At 37.2% G+C, this 22,194-nt stretch overlaps 1 protein-coding gene across 1 annotated transcript in view; it reads left to right on the top strand.

Moving 5' to 3' along the window:
• NETO2 (neuropilin and tolloid like 2) overlaps positions 1–22,194 on the top strand; it is a 133,934-nt gene that overhangs the window by 94,942 nt on the left and 16,798 nt on the right. Inside the window, exons 2-4 of the mRNA XM_053701955.1 lie at positions 6,272–6,328; positions 12,451–12,591; positions 14,864–15,112. Coding sequence (XP_053557930.1) covers positions 6,272–6,328; positions 12,451–12,591; positions 14,864–15,112 — 447 coding nt within the window. The remainder of the gene's footprint in view (positions 1–6,271; positions 6,329–12,450; positions 12,592–14,863; positions 15,113–22,194) is intronic.

Below are 22,194 nucleotides of genomic sequence, written 5' to 3'. Positions count from 1 at the left end.
GGGGCGGCAGATTAGGGGTTAATAAGTGTAAGATTAAGGGTGTTTAGACTCGGGTTCATGTTAGGGTGTTAGGTGTAGACATACAATGTATTTCCCCATAGGAATCAATGGGGCTGCGTTAGGAGCTTTACACTGCTTTTTTGCAGGTGTTAGGTTTTTTTTCAGCCGGCTCTCCCCCATTGATTGCTATGGGGAAATCGTGCACAAGCACGTTTTACCAGCTCACCGCTAATGTAAGCAGCGCTGGTATTGAGGTGAGATGTGGAGCTAAATTTTGCTCTTCGCTCACTTTTTTGCGGCTAACGCCTGGTTTGTAAAAACCCGTAATACGAGCGCTGTCTGTAGGTGAGCGGTGAGCATAAACTGCTCGTTAGCACCGTACACCATTACCGACAAAACTCGTAATATAGGCGTAAGAAAACTAAACTGAACAGTGACAGTAACATACTTTGACCATTTCATAATATCCCACAGAAGTAGTTTCAGTTTTCAATTACTTGTCTAGCTTTAAAATAAAGTTACTTTTGTACTGGAAAATATATATGTGCAAAATAACTCCAGCTTACAGACGGAGGCTTTTTTAAATGTAAATAAAATAAAAAATGAATAATAGAATGATGGCTTTTAATGAGAATGCTCAGCCCCAATAAGGGGCCTTGTACAATTCAATCAGCAAAAAGTCCTATTTGATCTCTCTAGAATCTCAACTTTCATGAATTCCTGTGTTGTTAATTAAAGCAAATTAATTGATTAATTCTTTATTGAATGAGATGTACAGAAGACTATAGAGGGCGCGATCCGATATAGATCGTAGTTTGCAGCGCAAGCGAGGGAACCCGCGTCGCCCGCAGTTTCAGCTCGCAACTCGAGCTATCCCATATACGGCGCCGTCAGATGCTAACGTGCCGTAAGTCGGATAAACCAGCGATGTCCAGAAATCTGCGCAAGTACAAATTTCTGGCGTCGCCAGTGACTTACGGCACGTTAGAAACTGCCGGCGCCTACAAAACCTGACTAAAGTCTAAATCACCCGCACTGTCTAACACGCCTCCCTAACATAGCCCGACACGTCTAACCCTCTATCCGCTATCCCCCCTCTCTATCCTAACAATAAAATATGTATTAACCCCTAAACCACCGCTACCTAATAAAGTTATTAACCCCTAAACCGCCGCCAGCTATATTAAATCTATAACCCCCTAAAGTGAGCCCCTAACACCGCCGCCATCTACCTTACCTACCCCCTAAAGTGAGCCCCTACCCCGCCGCTATCTATTTTAAAATTATTAACCCCTAATCTAATCCCCCTACCCCGCTGCCATCTATATTAAATTATTTAACCCCTAAAATACTAAACTATCCCTACCACTAAACCTAAGTCTAACCCTACAAATAGCCCTGAAAAGGGCTTTTTGCGTGGCATTGCCCCAAAGTAACAGCTCTTTTGCCAGCCCTTAAAAGGGCTTTTTGCGGGGCATGCCCCAAAGAATTCAGCTCTTTTGCCAGCCCTTAAAAGGGCTTTTGGCGGGGCTTTGTCACAAAGTAAACTGCTCTTTTGCCTACAATCTACATCCCCCTACACCGCGGCCACCTATAATAAATGTATTAACCCCCAATCTAATCCCCCTACACCGCCGCCAGCTATATTAACTATATTAACCCTAATTATATTAGGGTTAATATAGTTAATATAGTTATTATATTATATATATATATATATATATATATATATATTAAGTATAATAACCCTATAATAACCCTATCTAACTCTAACATCCTAACTAAACTCTTATTAAAATAAATCGAATATTAATATTATAAACTAAAATATTCCTATTTAAATCTAAATACTTACCTATAAAATAAACTCTAAGATAGCTACAATATAATTAATAATTACACTGTAGCTATGTTAGGGTTTATATTTATTTTACAGGTAAATTGTTAATTATTTTAACTAGGTATAATAGCTATTAAATAGTTATTACCTATTTAATAGCTACCTAGTTAAAATAATTACCCAATTACCTGTAAATTAAATCCTAACCTAAGTTACAAATATACCTACACTATCAATAAATCTAAAAATACAATTAAATAAACTAAATTAAATTACAAAAAAACCCCCACTAAATTACAAAAAATAAAAAAAGATTACAAGATTTTTAAGCTAATTACACCTATTCTAAGCCCCCTAATAAAATAATAAACCCCCAAAATAAAAAAAATTCCCTACCCTATTCTAAATTAAAAATAGTTCAAAGCTCTTTTATCTTACCAGCCCTTAAAAGGGCCTTTTGTGGGGGCATGCCCCAAAGAAAACTGCTCTTTTGCCTGAAAAAAAAACACAATACCACCCCCCAACATTACAACCCACCACCCACATACCCCTAATCTAACCCAAACCCCCCTTAAATAAACCTAACACTACCCCCCTGAAGATCTCCCTACCTTGTATTCACCCCGCCGGGCAGAACTCTTCATCCGATCCGGGCGATGTCCAATCAAGCGGCAAAGAAGAATTCTTCATCCTGGTGATGTCTTTCTCCAAGCGGCAGCAAAGTCTTCTTCCATCGGGCAGCATCTTCCATTAAGCGGCATCTTCAATCTTCATTCTTCGCTGATCCAACGCGGAGCATCCATCCCAGCCGACGACTGAACGACGAATGAGGTACCTTTAAATGACGTCATCCAAGATGGCGTCCGTCGAATTCCGATTGGCTGATAGGATTCTATCAGCCAATCGGAATTAAGGTAGAAAAATCTGATTGGCTGATTGAATCAGCCAATCAGATTCAAGTTCAATCCGATTGGCTGAAACTTTGGGGCAAAGCCCCGCAAAAGGCCCTTTTAAGGGCTGGTAATAGAGTTTATTACTTTATGGATATTAGATTAGGGGTTAATAATATTAATATAGCTGGCGGCGGTGTAAGGGGTCAGATTAGGGGATAGATCAGTTAGATGGTGGCGGTTTTAGGGGCTCACAGTAGAGGATAGATCAGTTAGATGGTGGAGGTTTTAGGGGCTCACAGTAGAGGATAGATCAGTTAGATGGTGGCGGTTTTAGGGGCTCACAGTAGGGGGTTAGTTTATGTAGATGGTGGCGGTTTAGGGGTTAAATTCTTTAATAGGGATTGAGGCGGGGGATCGCGGTTGACAGCTAGATAGACATTGCGCATGCGTTAGGTGTTAGGTTTATTTAGCAGCCAGTTTAGGGAGTTACAGGGCTCCAATACTCAGCGTAAGGCTTCTTACGGCTGCTTTTTGTGGCGAGGTGAAAATGGAGTAAGATTTCTCTATTTTCGCCACGTAAGTCCTTACGCTGTATATTGGATACCAAACTGCGCGGGTTTGGTATACCTGCCTATGGCCCAAAAAACTACGGGCGACGGCAGAAATATACACGCGTAACTTCTAGGTTACGCCGTATATAGGATACCAAACCCGCGCAAATATTTTTATCGGATCGACCCCAGACTTGGCAAAACTAGAGGGACTGTAAAGGGTATTTAGTGAATTCTGTCCAGCCTTTTGCATTCTCTTATCAAAGACAGTGCTACATGAAATATGGTGAATAGTTTTCAAACTAAAAATGTGGCTGTTATATCCTTAGATTGACAGCTTGTGAGGGATAAAATTATTTCTAGATTACTGTAAACATCTCTCTTTCTTATGTACTAGTACTACAAATCCTGTGGGACCTTGTGTATGTATCAGAACATAGTTTGCTGTCTATCTTCTTCTGTCGCTTTCTCTCAATTTTTTTTGATATTGTGTCTAAATAGCGTTCTTTAAATGCATCAAAACAAGTAGACGTGTAAAGTAGAACAACAAAGATGCCCAAAAAACTGAGAGAAATGGTACAAAGGATTTTATATTCTGACACTATTACTTACTCATTTTTGATCAGTACATAGAAAGCCTACGAATCTTGGCAGGTGCATTATATAAGTGATTAATGATCACAGTTCTACACCTTAGTGACTTTCCATCTAACATTAATAAAATAAATACAAATAAAATAAATAAATAAATAAATAAATATATATATATATATATAATAATGATTGTTGCATGCTGCATGATTTTCTCTGCTATTTTTTAAACAAGCTCAATAAATCAGACTTGTCATAATCTTGTTTTTCTAGAACTCCCACTGCATAAATATCACCAAGCAACCACATGCAAAGCCAAAGGGTACTTGGTTTTATTCAAATGATCTCTGGCTTGATTGCAATCTCTATGAATTAATCATAAATATAGTAATATATAGATGTAAACATGATACCTCAGTATAAAGGATGGTGATATCTCTATTCCAGGTGTGGTAAATGTACAGAAATGTCAAGCCATGCAGTCAGATAATGTAACAGCATATGTAGAGTTCCTTTCAAGAACAGATTATAGATAAGCATTCTGTGAAACCAAGGCCAAAGATACCCAATATATTTCTATTTACACATTATTATATTTATTACTTTTGGGTATTGGTAGAACTTTCAATGTAAGAATGGATATGGTTAAAAAAAGTTTAAATCAGTATATTATATTCAATTAAAAATGCTCAGACACAATGCTCTTTTATTTAGCTATTTTAAAGGGACATGAAAGTAAAAAGTAAAACTTCAATGATTTTGACAGAACATTAAAATATAAACAATTTTTTTTACAATTTACTTTTATTATCAAATGTACTTCTTTCTCTTGGTACATTTGTTGAAAAGCAATACATAAAGTAATACATGTTAAACCAGATTTGTATATAGTGAAATGCCAACAGAATATTTTTTTTATAGTTTGAAGGTGAATAAATGGGACATACTAGTAATTGGTTTAAGGAATGGGTAGTCTGGGTACAGAGACGGGCATTAACAGGGACAGAATATAGTGTGGAATTTAGGTGTTCCTGGACTGAGTAAAAGCATTTCTGAGTGACATTTGGGTGGTCCTAATTTTATACAAAGCCAGGAAATAAATGTGGAGAGCATTGACAAGAGGGACCGTGGGAAGTTTCTCACAAAATGTGGGATGGTTGGGAAATCTGCATGCTTCTTATAGCTCTTATAATTGTGCAAGATGGTGAGACATGTACATAGCTCTAATACTGGACAAGTTAAATGGGAAATAATGTAATAATATATTTCCCATCATGCCACATAAGATGAACAGTGCTAAGTTCATGTCCGCATGGGCCAGATTAGCATGCCCTTAATAGTTTTGATTGGTGACTCTGTAGCTCTATTGAGGTACAATACTCTGCTTCTTACAAACCATTTTCAATGTTCTGGTCAACAAAGTATCCACTCAGAAGGCACTTGCTTATTACACTCAGAAAGGGCTTGCTTATTACAGGAAGGGCATTTGCAATGCATTCTCACCTCATCGTTTTACCTCTCCATAGTTTGTGCTCCTTCTATAGTTGTCCTGGACCAAAGCATATATTATTATATTTATTTTATAATCTATTCAACACACACCTGGTGTGAGGTTATTATACATGTTTATAGTAGTAATTGTGCTACCCATTCTTATGGTTTCCAGCTGTCCTCTATAAAGATACTACAATCTATGGGTGACTCAGCACTGATCAGTTGAGGGTCACAGGATACCCTCTCACCAAAGCTCTACCTTAGAACCAACTCTTGATTCTAAAATGTACATTTTTCACATCTAGGCAGTCATTTAACCCTTTGGCTGCCAGTAACTTAGAAATCAATAATTGTACCTCTTTGGTTGCCAGTAACACATGTAAACAGTAGCGATTGTAACCCCTTGACTGCCCCTCACTTTGTTCTGTTCCACATTTGTAATGCATTGAGGCATTGGAGGCATTATACAGTTAATACACATGGACTTTTATAAAACTGGACATTTAAGTGTCCAGTATTTTTGTTAAGATTTTACTGGACAGCCGGCTAAAATACTGGTCTATCCAGTTAAATATTGGACACCTGGCAACCCTACCAATACTGTTTGTATGTGTCATTTCAAGAATTCAACTTTATAGCATATATGTATATGTGTGTTTCTGGGTAGTAAAGGGATCATCTATCTTTTTAAACAATAACCATTTTCAAGTAGACTTTCTCTTCATTACCATCTCTACTGGCAGTCATTTCTTTTAGTCTGTCAGCATTTCTCAGAGAACTCTTGATGACAGCTGGCACTGAGAGTGCCCAGACTGAACGAATAAAAGCAGCTTGTGAGTAATTTGTTAATGAGTGTACTTATGTTTGGAAATGCTTATATATGTCTTGTTTTCTTTTGGCAGTGCTGCTGATAACTATACTAGTGGTGGAAGGAATTGCAGTGGCGCAGAGAACACAAGGTACTGACCTAATGGCTGCTGTTTTTTCATGCCGTGCTGCGTGTCAAAATTGATTTGCCATTTTAACTTGGTACTTGACTAATACAACATAATAACAGATTTGATTACAATTCAGTAATAGTAGCTTGTTCTGTGTTGCCCTGGTTGCAGTGATTACTGAAATGGCTACTTAGCTACTCTTTAATAATCAAAACCAGAACAACTTATTACGAATCAGAGACACGCATACACACCCACACACACACATGCATACATGCACACGCATGCACACATGCAAAAGATGCATACACACACGCACAGAAGCACATGCACGCACACACATACACACACGCATAGGAGCACACGCATGCACAAACACACATACACATATGCACATACACACATGCATACATGCACACGCATGCACACATGCAAAAGATGCATACACGCACAGAAGCACATGCACGCACACACACACACGCATAGGAGCACATGCATTCACAAACACACACGCGTACACACGCATACAAGCACATATACACATGCGCATACACATATGCAGACACTCATAAACACACACATGGACACACACACATACATGCATGCATACACACACATGCACACACGCACGCATACACACACAAACACACACACATGTACACACGCATACACACACGCATACACAAGCACACACGCATGCACAAGCACAAACGCATACACACATACATGCACACACATGCATACATGCACACACGTACATACACACACATGCATAAGCACACACGCTTACACACACACGCATACACGCACATATACACACGCGCATACACATATGCACACACGCACGCAGACACTCATACACACATGGACACACGCATACATGCATGCATACACACACATACACGCACACATACACACACAAACACACGCATACACACACGCATACACAAGCACAAACGCATATACACACACACAAATACACACGCATACACACATACATGCACACACAAATACATACACACACAGGCATACACACACATGCACAGACGCACACACACACACACACACACACACAATAACACTCACACACACACACAAACATATGTTTATATTCACAAATATTCCATGCATCAATTTAGTGTTCACCAACTGGGCAGTAAGTAAAGATTTATTGAAAAATGATTTTCAGGTGGAAAGGACCCAGTCACAACAGTCATATAAAATGGGTCCTAAGATTTGCCCCTTTATTCAAAGGGGGCTGAGCTGTATCTCCCACAACCCTAATAAGAAGGGGAAAAGAGATATTATAAAGAGGATGGAAGAAATGATCAGCTGAGATGAGGGGGGAGGGAAAGAAAACAGGAGAGATGGACAGAGGGGATGACTATCACAGAGAGAACAAAAAAGTAATGAGAGAAGTGTTTTTCACGCAGGTAAATCTAGGGGGAGGTTTTGGGTGATTAGATTTTGGTTTATTTTCTCCCTAAACTCATACGGCTAGATTTAGAGTTCTGCGGCCAAAGGGGTGCGTTAGCTACGCGCGCTTTTTTTCTCCCGCACCTTTTAAATACTGCTGGTATTTAGAGTTCACAGAAGGGCTGCGTTAGGCTCCAAAAAGGGAGCGTAGAGCATATTTAACGCCACTGCAACTCTCGATACCAACGTTGCTTACGGACACGGCCAGCTTAAAAAACGTGCTCATGCACGATTCCCCCATAGAAAACAATGGGGCAGTTTTAGCTGAAAAAAATCCTAACACCTGCAAAAAAGCAGCGTTCAGCTCCTAACGCAGCTACATTGTTTTCTATGGGGAAACACTTCCTACGTCTGCACCTAACACCCTAACATGAACCCCGAGTCTAAACACCCCTAACCTTACACTTATTAACCCCTAATTTGCCGCCCCCACTATCGCTGACACCTGCATATTATTATTAACCCCTAATCTGCCGCTCCGTACACTGCCGCGACATACATTATAGTTATGTACCCCTAATCTGCTGCCCCTAACACCGCCGACCCCTATATTATATTTATTAACCCCTAATCTGCCCCCCACAACGTCGCCGCCAGCTACCTACAATAATTAACCCCTAATCTGCCGATCGGAGCTCACCGCTACTATAATAAATGTATTAACCCCTAAAGCTAAGTCTAACCCTAACACTAACACCCCCCCTAAGTTAAATATAATTTAAATCTAACTAAATAAATTAACTCTTATTAAATAACTTATTCCTATTTAAAGCTAAATACTTACCTGTAAAATAAACCCTAATATAGCTACAATATAAATTATAATTATATTGTAGCTATTTTAGGATTAATATTTATTTTACAGGCAACTTTGTATTTATTTTAACCAGGTACAATAGCTATTAAATAGTTAATAACTATTTAATAGCTACCTAGTTAAAATAATTACAAAATTACCTGTAAAATAAATCCTAACCTAAGTTACAATTAAACCTAACATTACACTATCAATAAATAAATTAAATACAATACCTACAATTATCTACAATTAAACCTAACACTACACTATCAATAAATAAATTAAATTAAATACCTACAAATAAATATAATTAAACCTAACACTACACTATCAATAAATAAATTAAATAAAATATCTACAAATAAATACAATGAAATAAACTAACTAAAGTACAAAAAATAAAAAATCTAAGTTACAAAAAATAAAAAAATATTTACAAACATTAGAAAAATATTACAACAATTTTAAACTAATTACATCTACTCTAACCCCCCTAATAAAATAACAAAGACCCCCAAAATAAAAAAATGCCCTACCCTATTCTAAATTAAAAAAGTTCAAAGCTCTTTTACCTTACCAGCCCTGAAAAGGGCCCTTTGCGGGGCATGCCCCAAAGAATTCAGCTCTTTTGCCTGTAAAAAAAAACACATACAATACACCCCCCCAACATTACAACCCACCACCCACATACCCCTAATCTAACCCAAACCCCCCTTATATAAACCTAACACTAAGCCCCTGAAGATCTTCCTACCTTATCTTCACCTCGCTGGGTATCACACCGATCCGTCCTGGCTCCGATGTCTTGATCCAAGCCCAAGCGGGGGGCTGAAGATGTCCATGATCCGGCTGAAGTCTTCATCCAAGCGGGAGCTGAAGAGGTCCATGATCCGGCTGAAGTCTTCTATCAACTGCATCTTCAATCTTCTTTCTTCCGGAGCCATCATCTTCCAACCGACGCGGATCCAACCTCTTCTACCGACGCCTACTCGCCAAATGACGGTTCCTTTAAATGACGTCATCCAAGATGGCGTCTGTCGAATTCCGATTGGCTGATAGGATTCTTTCAGCCAATCGGAATTAAGGTAGGAAAATTCTGATTGGCTGATGGAATCAGCCAATCAGAATCAAGTTCAATCCGATTGGCTGATCCGATCAGCCAATCAGATTGAGCTTGCATTCTATTGGCTGTTCCGATCAGCCAATAGAATGCGAGCTCAATCTGATTGGCTGATTGGATCAGCCAATCGGATTGAACTTGATTCTAATTGGCTGATTCCATCAGCCAATCAGAATTTTCCTACCTTAATTCCGATTGGCTGATAGAATCCTATCAGCCAATCGGAATTCGACGGACGCCATCTTGGATGATGTCCCTTAAAGGAACCTTCATTCTTCAGTTGGACGTCGGAAGAAGAAGATTGATCCGCGCTGGAGGTCTTCAAGATGGAGCCGTTCCTCATCGGATGAAGATAGACGATGCCGCTTGGATCAAGATGGTTGCCGGTCTGGATCTCCTCTTCTTCCCGGATAGGATGAAGACTTTGGAGCCTCTTCTGGACCTCTTCAGCCACGGCTTGATAGAAGATTTCAGCCGGATTATGGATCACCAGCCCCCGCTTGGGCTTGGATGAAGATTTCGGAGCCTGGAGCGATCAGTGAACCTGGCATGGTGAAGATAAGGTAGGAAGATCTTCAGGGGCTTAGTGTTAGGTTTATTTAAGGGGGGTTTGGGTTAGATTAGGGGTATGTGGGTGGTAGGTTGTAATGTTGGGGGGGGTATTGTATGTTTTTTTTTACAGGCAAAAGAGCTGAATTATTTGGGGCATGCCCCGCAAATGGCACTTTCAGGGCTGGTAAGGTAAAAGAGCTTTGAACTTTTTAAATTTAGAATATGGTAGGGCATTTTTTTATTTTGGGGGTCTATGTTATTTTATTAGGGGGCTTAGAGTAGGTGTAATTAGTTTAAAATTGTTGTATATGTTTGTAAATATTTTTTTATTTTTTGTAACTTAGTTCTTTTTTATTTTTTGTAGGTTTAATTGTAACTTAGGTTAGGATTTATTTTACAGGTAATTTTGTAATTATTTTAACTATTTTAACTATTGTACCTGGTTAAAATAATTACAAAGTTGCCTGTAAAATAAATATTAATCCTAAAATAGCTACAATATAATTATAATTTATATTGTAGCTATATTAGGATTTATTTTACAGGTAAGTATTTAGCTTTAAATAGGATTAATTTATATAATAAGAGTTAATTTATTTAGTTAGATAAAAATTATATTTAACTTAGGGGGGTGTTAGTGTTAGGGTTAGACTTATCTTTAGGGTTTAAAAAATTTATTAGAATAGCGGTGAGCTCCGGTTGGCAGATTAGGGGTTAATGTTTGAAGTTAGGTGTCGGCGATGTTAGGGAGGGCAGATTAGGGGTTAATACTATTAATTATAGGGTTATTGAGGCGGGAGTGAGGCGGATTAGGGGTTAATACATTTATTATAGTAGCGGTGCCGTTCGGTCGGCAGATTAGGGGTTAATAAGTGTAGGTAGGTGGCGGCGACGTTGGGGGCGGCAGATTAGGGGTTAATAAATATTATGTAGGTGTCGGCGGTATTAGGGGCAGCAGATTAGGGGTACATAGGGATAATGTAGGTGGCGGCGGTGTATGGAGCGGCAGATTAGGGGTTAAAAAAATTTAATAGAGTGGCGGCGGTGAGGGGGGACCTCGGTTTAGGGGTACATAGGTAGTTTATGGTTGTTAGTGTACTTTAGAGCACAGTAGTTAAGAGCTTTATGAACCGGCGTTAGCCCAGAAAGCTCTTAACTCCTGGTTTTTTTCTGCGGCTGGAGTCTTGTCGTTAGATTTCTAACGCTCACTTCAGCCATGACTCTAAATACCAGCGTTAGAAAGATCCCATTGAAAAGATAGGATACGCAAATGGCGTAGGGGGATCTGCGGTATGGAAAAGTCGCGGCTGCAAAGTGAGCGTTAGACCCTTTCCTGACTGACTCCAAATACCAGAGGGTGGTAAAAACCAGCGTTAGGAGCCTCTAACGCTGGTTTTCACGGCTACCTCCCAACTCTAAATCTAGCCGTATGTTTTTTAATCTTTTTCATTAAACTAATCCGTGATCATTAGAGTTGTTGAGCATTTGTACCAGTATTCATTGGTTCACATTAAAATGTGTTTTATTTTTTTTACTTTTCTTCATGATAGTGGTTGTATTAAAGGGACAGTTTACTCAAAAAATGTCTCCCCTTTAATTTGTTCCCAATGAGCCACTTTACCTGCTGGAGTGTATTAAATTGTTTACAAGTATTTCCATTAACCTTATATTGGCATTTGAAATAGTTTATTTAGCCTGTGGTATCCCCACCCATCCTGAAAGTTTTTGGCCTTGAGACCAAACTGTGTTAACACAGCCAGTAGAAGAAATGACACTCCCAGTGGGTTATAGAAGAGATAAGGTAAACAAATGTTAATTTTCCATTGTTCTCTCCAAGTATTGGTGATTGGTTTATGGATAGATATAAGATAAAGAAGCCTGCATATGTGCACAATGTGATAAAGTAATGAAATCTGATTATACCTACAAGCTCAACTCATTTTATTAGGTTGTGGCTTCAAAACACAAAATCAGCTCATTCATATACACCAATAAGCCTTAAAAAAGCAAATCTCATACATTTTATACTCTGCAGCTGGTAAAAAAGTAATTGTAAACACATTAATGGAAAAACAATTTTAATGTATACTGTCCCTTTAACAATATTAAAAAAAATAATACATATGAAATAGAATCAATGAAAGTAAGCGAGTGGTAAACACATCAGAATTGTATCTGTTTTATTATCTGTTTTAGATGGACCAAACATAGGAGCCAAGCACATTCCAGTCACTCAGTGTGGCACTTGGGTGAGAACCAGTAATGGAGGACATTTTGCATCACCAAATTTTCCCAACACTTATCCTCCCAACAAGGAATGCGTCTATATTTTAGAAGGTACGTACATATGCAGCTACATCTGTAACAAGTACACAACACCAACAAGGATTTACCACATATACAAAATATACTATCAATATGCTGCAAATTGATAGCATAATGCTACTGGTTAGTGAATAGTATGTTCTTCAATAAGTAAATAGATGCAAATTTGTGAATGAGAGACAATGGGAAAAGTTTAGACAGAGCTACAGCCAAAATCATTGAACAGATCTGTGTGGTGAGGGGTTGAGAGAAGGATAGAGTAAATCATTTAATGGAAATTCTCTGCTACATTTTTACGCTTGTCATGATAATATCCTGTATTTTATGTTTAAAGAGACAGTAAACACCTTGAGTTTTGTATATAACATTTCTTGTTATGTATAATGAAACATATTTGCACTATATTTTCATTAAAGGGACAGTATGCACTCATTTTCATATAACTGCATGTAATAGACACTACTATAAAGAATAAGATGCACAGATACTGATATAAAAATCTAGTATAAAACTGTTAAAAAACTTACTTAGAAGCTCTCAGTTTAGCTCTGTTGAAAAGGTAGCTGGAAAGCCCACTGGAAGTGGGAAATAAGACACTCCCCCCTCCCCCTTCTTTTGCATATGAAAAGACCCTTTAAACAAACAGGAGCAAGCTGGAGTAGGTAGCTGACGGTATTCTCATAAAACTTTGGGGCTTGGTTAGGCAAAACTACACATTTAAAAAAAACAACTTTATGGGCTATATAAATAGATCATCTACAAAACATTTATGCAAAGAATAAATGAGTGTATAATGTCCCTTTAATTATCCCCCCCCCCTTTTTCATGTAAATTAGCTCAGAAAATTTAGCAATGTCTTATTCCCAGAACTTAAACTGCACTGTGCTGACCTCTCAAGGCTAACTCTGCTATATATATTTCCCTAATTGTCTTTATGAGATAAAAAAATGATTAACAATGCACTCAATACTAACATTATACCCAGGGCTAGCTAAGTGGTCTGAAGACTAAAGCCCAGATTGGTTCCTTCTAAATAAGGCAAATGTGGGTGAAGTTTGGCTATTGATAAATAATTGCAGTAAAAAGGATGTTAATGTGACTGATAAGTTGTATTGCAAATATTTTAAATGTCTTGTAACTACAAGGTGTTTACTGTTCCTTTAATCTGGCTAAATCATATTGTCATTCTTCATGCCAATCTCCATTGGGACAGAGATCTATGCATGTTTAGTATTAGGTTATGTTATTTTCTCCTTTTTATTGAATTATTAATTATTATTATTATTATCATTTATTTGTAGAACTTTCTGTACTTGTGTTTGTTAATTCATTTTTATATAAATGCACTGTGACTCTTTTCCCCCCCAAAATAAATATTCCTTTATTAAGTTTTGCTTTTGCCTAATATTTGAACCACGTTACTGATGAGACTATAACACTGTTGTGTTTTTAGATTAATTTTTGCCAAATAGTTTTTTCGGGATTTTAATCTATTAGTCTGCTGTTTCCTTAGTATTTCCCATATAATTATCCTAAGTGGTGGCAACAGAGATAGTTTAATGCAGGTGGCATTAAAGGGGAGTTTGGGGCATATTTCTGTGTCTAGTACAGACTAGAGAGTGTTTTGTTAACTTTTACACCCACTGAGCTAAATCTTAGACTGGCCTGAGGTGGCCTAACTGTGTAAATTGGAAAGGGTTGGTTAACCCTCTATGTCACAAACTGGTGACTCTTGCAGGGTTAGTTAGCCCCTTTGTGGGATAATTCTCTCTTACTATAACTTTCAGCATTATTATTTGAACCCACTAAATGAAGAGTTTTAGGAGACAGATGCGTAGCATTCTTCCAGCTTTGCTTGCATGCAGCTGTGGAGGAAGCTTAGAGTTTAAGATCAGAATTTCTAGTTAACAAACAGAAAAGTCTGCAATTTTCTTGACTTTACTGTTGGTTTACTGGAAATTCTCATTTGAAACCCTCCTCACTGACTGTCCCACTGTATAAGCAGATTTTTCTATGTACTCTTATCCTGAGTACAGGATCTGGAGTGCACTCTGATTAAAATCAATTACGCAAGAGACACTTCTGATTGGCTGCCAAAAAAACTGATTGTGCTTCAGGGTTGCCATGGGGCAGTACCATAACAACTATTAGATTATGCTTAAAAATAAAATACTGTCATTTTAAATGCTACCTTTTAATATGAATAATACAATTTTTTTATTACAATGTCTATTTATATCCCATATATGTTGTTAGGCTGTTATTATACTTTACTGTATTCCAGCTGCTCCACGCCAAAGAATAGAACTGACATTCGACGAACCTTATCATATAGAGCCTTCTTTTGAATGTCGGTTTGATAACTTAGAGGTACGAGATGGGCCATTTGGCTTTTCCCCACTCATTGACAGATATTGTGGTCTAAGGAGCCCAACAATGATTCGATCAACAGGAAGATTTATGTGGATCAAGTTTTCCTCAGATGAAGAACTGGAAGGTTTAGGATTTCGTGCAAAATACTCTTTTATACCTGGTAGGTAACGTAAAAATGATATACATCTTAGGCTTGTGAATTAAACATTATTTATAGGAGGCAAATGGTTTGTGTTGAAAAAATATCAAAAGTATGTTATGAAAATGTATATATTTAGCCAAGCAAGTAGAAATTCATTGCCTTACTTAAATTATCAAAGAACTTTAGACAATTATGTTAACATGAACTATTGTTACTTCTTAACCAGTTAATCATTATTTCCAGTCATGCACATTAAATAATAGATTTGTTTTGCGAAAGCATTTTTGTCATTTGAAATAGCTGCTTTTGCCTTTTACTGAAAATTTCAATAGTGCAGTACTAGCTATAGAAAGAAAATGTAAACAAGAGACAGCAATAAAAAGCAACCTATTGGGCGGAGAGAGAGAGAAAAACAGTTCCTGGCCTGAATGCATTGTCTTTTTGATTTCTCTGCATCCAGTCAATATGCAGATTACCTAGTTAATATGTCAAAATCATCAACATTACCCAATGAGTACATGAGCACCTACCTTATTCTTATGTGATGTTATTAAAATACAAGGTAAAATAAAATGTAACTTATTTATCATTTTAGTTTATTAAAATACAATTTAAAAGAAAATTTAACATATTTAAATTTTAAATCAAATGACAAACATTTAAAACGAAAACCATTAATTGTAAGCATTCTTCTGACAATTTTGATTAGGGAAATTTTGAATTTTATCTCAAAAACATCAGCATCACCTTATGAGAACATACCTTATGCTCATGTGATGTTTTTTAAAATACAAGGTAAAATATTATTAAAATACAAGGTAAAATAAAATTTAGCTTATTTAAATTTAGGTTTATTAAAATACAACATAAAAGGAAAGTTTAATATATTTCAATTTTAAATCAAAGGACAAACATTTAAAACAAAACCATTGCAGAATTCCTTCTGATATTTTTGATTAGTTATCTATCAGTACAACTTAGTGTTTGATTGCGTTTGGAATTGCATAGTAAGTTATTTTTACGGCAGTCACTCATTCTTGGGAAGTATTTAGATCTGCAGTCACACTTTAGGTAATCTTGCCCAGTACCAAGAGACTATGTTGCAGCTTGTCGTAAAGATACTTCATCTTAAAGAATCTCATCCTTGCTAATACATTTTTCATTGCATAGACTGAACTGTGATTGGCTATATAGTTGCTTCAGAACACCTGTTTATGTCCCTAATTTGTAAAAACCGTCATTCGTTTCATGAAGCATAACTGCTAAAACTGAACAACTGTCTGTCTTTGCTTTCTCTACATCAAGCACCTTAATCCTTACCATACATACTTCTTCATGCTTTTGGGTGCTGAGAATCAGACAATGTTTTCATCTTTTACGGCTGTATTTTTAAGCCAGACTTAGCTCCTTCAGACGGTTGCACTTGCTACTACAAATGCTTCACAGTATTTTTTGACCATATCCTTCGTCCTCTCCCAGAGGTTTTCCACAAACAATGTGAACATTCATGATACAATATAGACAGGTGTGAGCGGCAGTAGTTTCATGTGAGCCTTCAATGCAGATTCATTTGTTATTCAATGTTTGAGGTTGCATTTCCGATTCTTTATTATTCTGTACCTTGTTCCCTGATATATTTTGGGAGTCGCATATGTTTTGAAGATCTTCTTCGCTGTTAACGCTGTATCTAAAGTATCTAAAGTTAGAAAACTCATTAATCAATGTCAACATTAACTAGTTAAAGTTAGAAATAATATTTTTTTCATACTGCTGCAGTTAATGTTGACATTAACTAGGGAATATGCTCATTAAATGGTTTCTACTTTAGATGCAGTTAATATCAACATTAACTAGGTTATCTTCACATTAACTGATTTCTCACTTTAACTGTTACGTCTATATGAAATAAATGAATACACACTCCAGTTGGGTTTAATTTGTTTGTTTTTATCTCATGGTGAGTTGATTTTATTCTTTACTATACATCTGATAAACCCACTAACATATTTGCTCTCATTAAAAGCCCTGACATATTTGCTTTTGTTAAAAGATCATGACTTCTATACAAAAGCCTTGATTAACTAGTTACACAGGCCCTGACATACTGAGAATTCCACTCATGTGCAAGATACAAAGGGGCCTATTTACTATGGTGCGAGCAGACATGATACGATATAGCGGATCATGTCCGCTGCACATTGATAAATGCTGACAGCATACGCTGTCGGCATTTATCATTGCACCAGCAGTTCTTGTGAACTGGTGGTGCAATGCCGTCCCCTGCAGATTCACGGCCAATCGCCTGCTAGCAGGAGGTGTCAATCAACCCAATCGAATGAGCGATGATGAATCTGCCTCGTGGGGAGCGAGCTGCACTTAGTTCTATGGCACGGTCGGGCCGGGCTGTGACTATACAGCTGGCCCGATGCGCTGACTAAATATTACAGACCCGCTCAGCAGAGAGCAGAGAGCGGGTCTGTAAAAGCGCCGTAATTTTTACATATTTAAAGAGAAAAAAGGCTATTAGAACTATAGCACTTAAATAATGTTATATAATTCTGCACTATGTGCAGAATTATATAACATTATTTTTAAGGTTTACTGTCCCTTTAATGAAGTGCCCCTATTTGAAAGATTACTTTTATATACTGGGCAGTAATTTATTAAAGTTTACAATCACTTTAAGTTATTGTGGAGATAAAATCCTCCATTTCATAAAAGTTAAAGCCATATAATTATTGCATAGACCATTAGCAAATCAAGGCAAGTATCCCCACTTGCTTTTCCCCAGAAATATTCTGTGTACATTGTTACCAATTTACCAGATAACTCTGGGTAAGATATGCAAAGAAGATATAAAATATCTCATGCTTGGACTTTGCTATTAACCTCTTGCTTTTATTGTTGCGAGTAATACTTTACAACGGTGCCTGCATATTTTGTGTTTATGACTAATTGTTTTACCCTCAAGTATAAAGCTTAGACATGACAAAAGAAAAAATCCTGCAATGTCCAGTCTGTAAAATTGTATGAAATCTTATAAGGACACTAGGGATGCAACTCAGAATAATATATAGTATACACATATACAGGGAGTGCAGAATTATTAGGCAAATTAGTATTTTGACCACATCATCCTCTTTATGCATGTTGTCTTACTTCAAGCTGTATAGGCTCGAAAGCCTACTACCAATTAAGCATATTAGGTGATGTGCATCTCTGTAATGAGAAGGGGTGTGGTCTAATGACATCAACACCCTATATCAGGTGTGCATAATTATTAGGCAACTTCCTTTCCTTTGGCAAAATGGGTCAAAAGAAGGACTTGACAGGCTCAGAAAAGTCAAAAATAGTGAGATATCTTGCAGAGGGATGCAGCACTCTTAAAATTGCAAAGCTTCTGAAGCGTGATCATCGAACAATCAAGCGTTTCATTCAAAATAGTCAACAGGGTCGCAAGAAGCGTGTGGAAAAACCAAGGCGCAAAATAACTGCCCATGAACTGAGAAAAGTCAAGCGTGCAGCTGCCAAGATGCCACTTGCCACCAGTTTGGCCATATTTCAGAGCTGCAACATCACTGGAGTGCCCAAAAGCACAAGGTGTGCAATACTCAGAGACATGGCCAAGGTAAGAAAGGCTGAAAGACGACCACCACTGAACAAGACACACAAGCTGAAACGTCAAGACTGGGCCAAGAAATATCTCAAGACTGATTTTTCTAAGGTTTTATGGACTGATGAAATGAGAGTGAGTCTTGATGGGCCAGATGGATGGGGCCGTGGCTGGATTGGTAAAGGGCAGAGAGCTCCAGTCCGACTCAGACGCCAGCAAGGTGGAGGTGGAGTACTGGTTTGGGCTGGTATCATCAAAGATGAGCTTGTGGGGTCTTTTCGGGTTGAGGATGGAGTCAAGCTCAACTCCCAGTCCTACTGCCAGTTTCTGGAAGACACCTTCTTCAAGCAGTGGTACAGGAAGAAGTCTGCATCCTTCAAGAAAAACATGATTTTCATGCAGGACAATGCTCCATCACACGCGTCCAAGAACTCCACAGCGTGGCTGGCAAGAAAGGGTATAAAAGAAGAAAATCTAATGACATGGCCTCCTTGTTCACCTGATCTGAACCCCATTGAGAACCTGTGGTCCATCATCAAATGTGAGATTTACAAGGAGGGAAAACAGTACACCTCTCTGAACAGTGTCTGGGAGGCTGTGGTTGCTGCTGCATGCAATGTTGATGGTGAACAGATCAAAACACTGACAGAATCCATGGATGGCAGGCTTTTGAGTGTCCTTGCAAAGAAAGGTGGCTATATTGGTCACTGATTTGTTTTTGTTTTGTTTTTGAATGTCAGAAATGTATATTTGTGAATGTTGAGATGTTATATTGGGTTTACTGGTAAAAATAAATAATTGAAATGGGTATATATTTGTTTTTTGTTAAGTTGCCTAATAATTATGCACAGTAATAGTCACCTGCACACACAGATATCCCCCTAAAATAGCTATAACTAAAAACAAACTAAAAACTTCTTCCAAAACTATTCAGCTTTGATATTAATGAGTTTTTTGGGTTCATTGAGAACATGGTTGTTGTTCAATAATAAAATTAATCCTCAAAAATACAACTTGCCTAATAATTCTGCACTCCCTGTATATGATATTATATTACAGCTTTACTGTTAAACATGTCATTTTTTCCGATTCAACAAAAATACTTGATCATTTAAACCAGTATTTCAGCCCCTCTGCTGTACAGTTAGTATCTTTATAGAAGCAAGTTCTCAAGGAATTGGTGAAAAACAGTTCTTGTCCCCATTGTATCTAAAGAATATTAACGTCTCATTCCAGCTCACAGTCATGCTAAGGGAAACATATCCACCAGTTTACATTATGACTATATAGGTACAGATGCCTCAGGGCAGAAAAGTGATAGAAAGATGCAACTTAGCCATCTTTATAAACATTTAGCAAGTTCTATGGGTTGACTACCTGTGCACCAGCTGATACAAGTTTAGGAAGAAAGATTTTGCTAGATGTAATTCCAGTATGACTCCTAGGAGACAAGGAAACGTTTTGTTGTTGCCTTGCTGAAAAACTAATTGCCAGAAACATCTCAGGACAACTCACAAATGGTAAAAAATAATCCGAGGATGTCACACATTCCATGATGAAAACAGTAGGACTAGGACATAATCACATGATTATAGTCTATATTTATTTAAAACAACTATTACCTTTCTCATTGCAGTACTGTAATATCTTTCTGAAGGTACTATGTATACGAAAGTATTACAAATTATATACAACAACCTTTAGATAACATGTATAAGCTGTATTCTGACATATACATAGTTCCTAAATGGCATAAGATATTGTTGTTTACACTTGGTCCCCCCCCCCCCCCAACAAACTGTCCCATTTTACAGATACAAATATTCCAAGATCCAACCCTCTTCTGGTCTAACGTTTCATAAAAATGTCATAAATTAAAATGTACTGTTCTTGGTGCAGTTCTTCTTGAATTCACTTCTAGTTTTGTATTCATAATATTTTCAATCATTGTAGTCAGTTTGTGTTATTTTAAGAAAACCTAGCTAGATGCCGTGTAGCCCTAAAAGGCTTTGTAAATACAAGAAAGAGCTGCAGGAAACACTGTGAAAAAAATAATAATTTTACAGTGTTTACTGCAAACTAGAATCATACAAGTTACATAGCTATATACAAGAGGCATGTATGAAGTGTGCAGTGAATTAAACCTACATTTCATTGCTTGCTATATTGTACTGTAACCATCACTCCTAATTGTAAAATGTAGAGATTGTTTCTCAGTGAGCTAAATTGCTTTTAATGTAATATTTGTCTTTATGATTCCTGGAAGGGACATCACAGAGCTGATATATTTTGTGACATTGCAGTTTGCAGTCCCAATGAGCTTAATGAGTCTGTGCCACTCTAATGAACCAGAGAGGAAAAAGAGACTTACAACAACATGCGTGTGGGCATTAAATGCTTTATTTAATTTTAATAATATATTAGGCATTTTTATCATATAATTTTCCTCTTTACATGTATTACATTACATTTTTTAACCTTTTATTAAAGGGACAGTAAAGTCAAAATGAATCTTTCATGATTCAGGCAGAGCATGCAATTGTAAACAACTTTTCAGTTTACTTCTTTTATCTAATTAGCTTTGTTCTCTTGGTATCCTTTGTAGAAAAATGTACCTAGGAAAAGTAATGCACTATTGGGAGCCAGCTGTTTATTGGTGGCTGCACATATATGCCTTTACTTTACCCAATGTGTTCAGCTAGCTCCCAATAGTGCATTGCGGCTCCTCCAAGAAAGGATACCAAGAGAGTAAAGCAAATTTGATAATAGAAGTAAATTGGAAAGTTGTTTAAAATTCTATGTTCTGTTTGAACAAAGGAATACATATTTTAGGCTTTATGCTTTTTATGTATGAGAGTTCTTCTTTAGATGAGAGGCTTGCATTGTCGGCAACAAAGCAGCAGTATGCTTGTCATTGGCTGTACCTCAAAGGTTTAAAGAGTGGCGGCTGGCTGTTTCAGAAACTGTCTTTCTTAAAGGGACAGTAAAGTCATAATTAGACATTCATGATTTAGACAGACCATAGATTTTTAAACAACTATTTAATTCTGTTATTAATTTGCTTCCTTCTCTTGTTATTCTTTGCTGAAAGGTTTATCTAGGTAAGCTCAGGAGCAGCACATAACCTAGGTTCTAGCTGCTGAATGGTGGCTGCATTTATATACTGATTGCCATTGGCTCTCCCAGGTGTTTAGTTAGAAACCAGTAGTGCATTGTTGCTCTTTCAACAAATGATACCAAGAGAATGACACAAATTTGATAATAGAAGCAAACTGGAAAGTTGTTTAAACTTGTATGTTCTACCTAAATCATGAAAGAAACATTTTGGGTTTCATGTCCCTTTAATAAAAAATTTTAAATTTTCTACACTGTTTATTAAAATAAAATGCTTCACAGATGATTTAAACAATGCAGATTTATATACAGGGATATTAAACCTTTGTTATTTACTGTGAGATTTGTGTCGTGCTGCACTGCTGTCACTTCT

Source organism: Bombina bombina, chromosome 1 (assembly GCF_027579735.1).
Source record: "Bombina bombina isolate aBomBom1 chromosome 1, aBomBom1.pri, whole genome shotgun sequence".
Lineage (NCBI taxonomy): Eukaryota > Metazoa > Chordata > Amphibia > Anura > Bombinatoridae > Bombina > Bombina bombina.
Note: the sequence above shows the minus strand (reverse complement) of the source record. Positions and strands in the feature narration are given on the sequence as shown.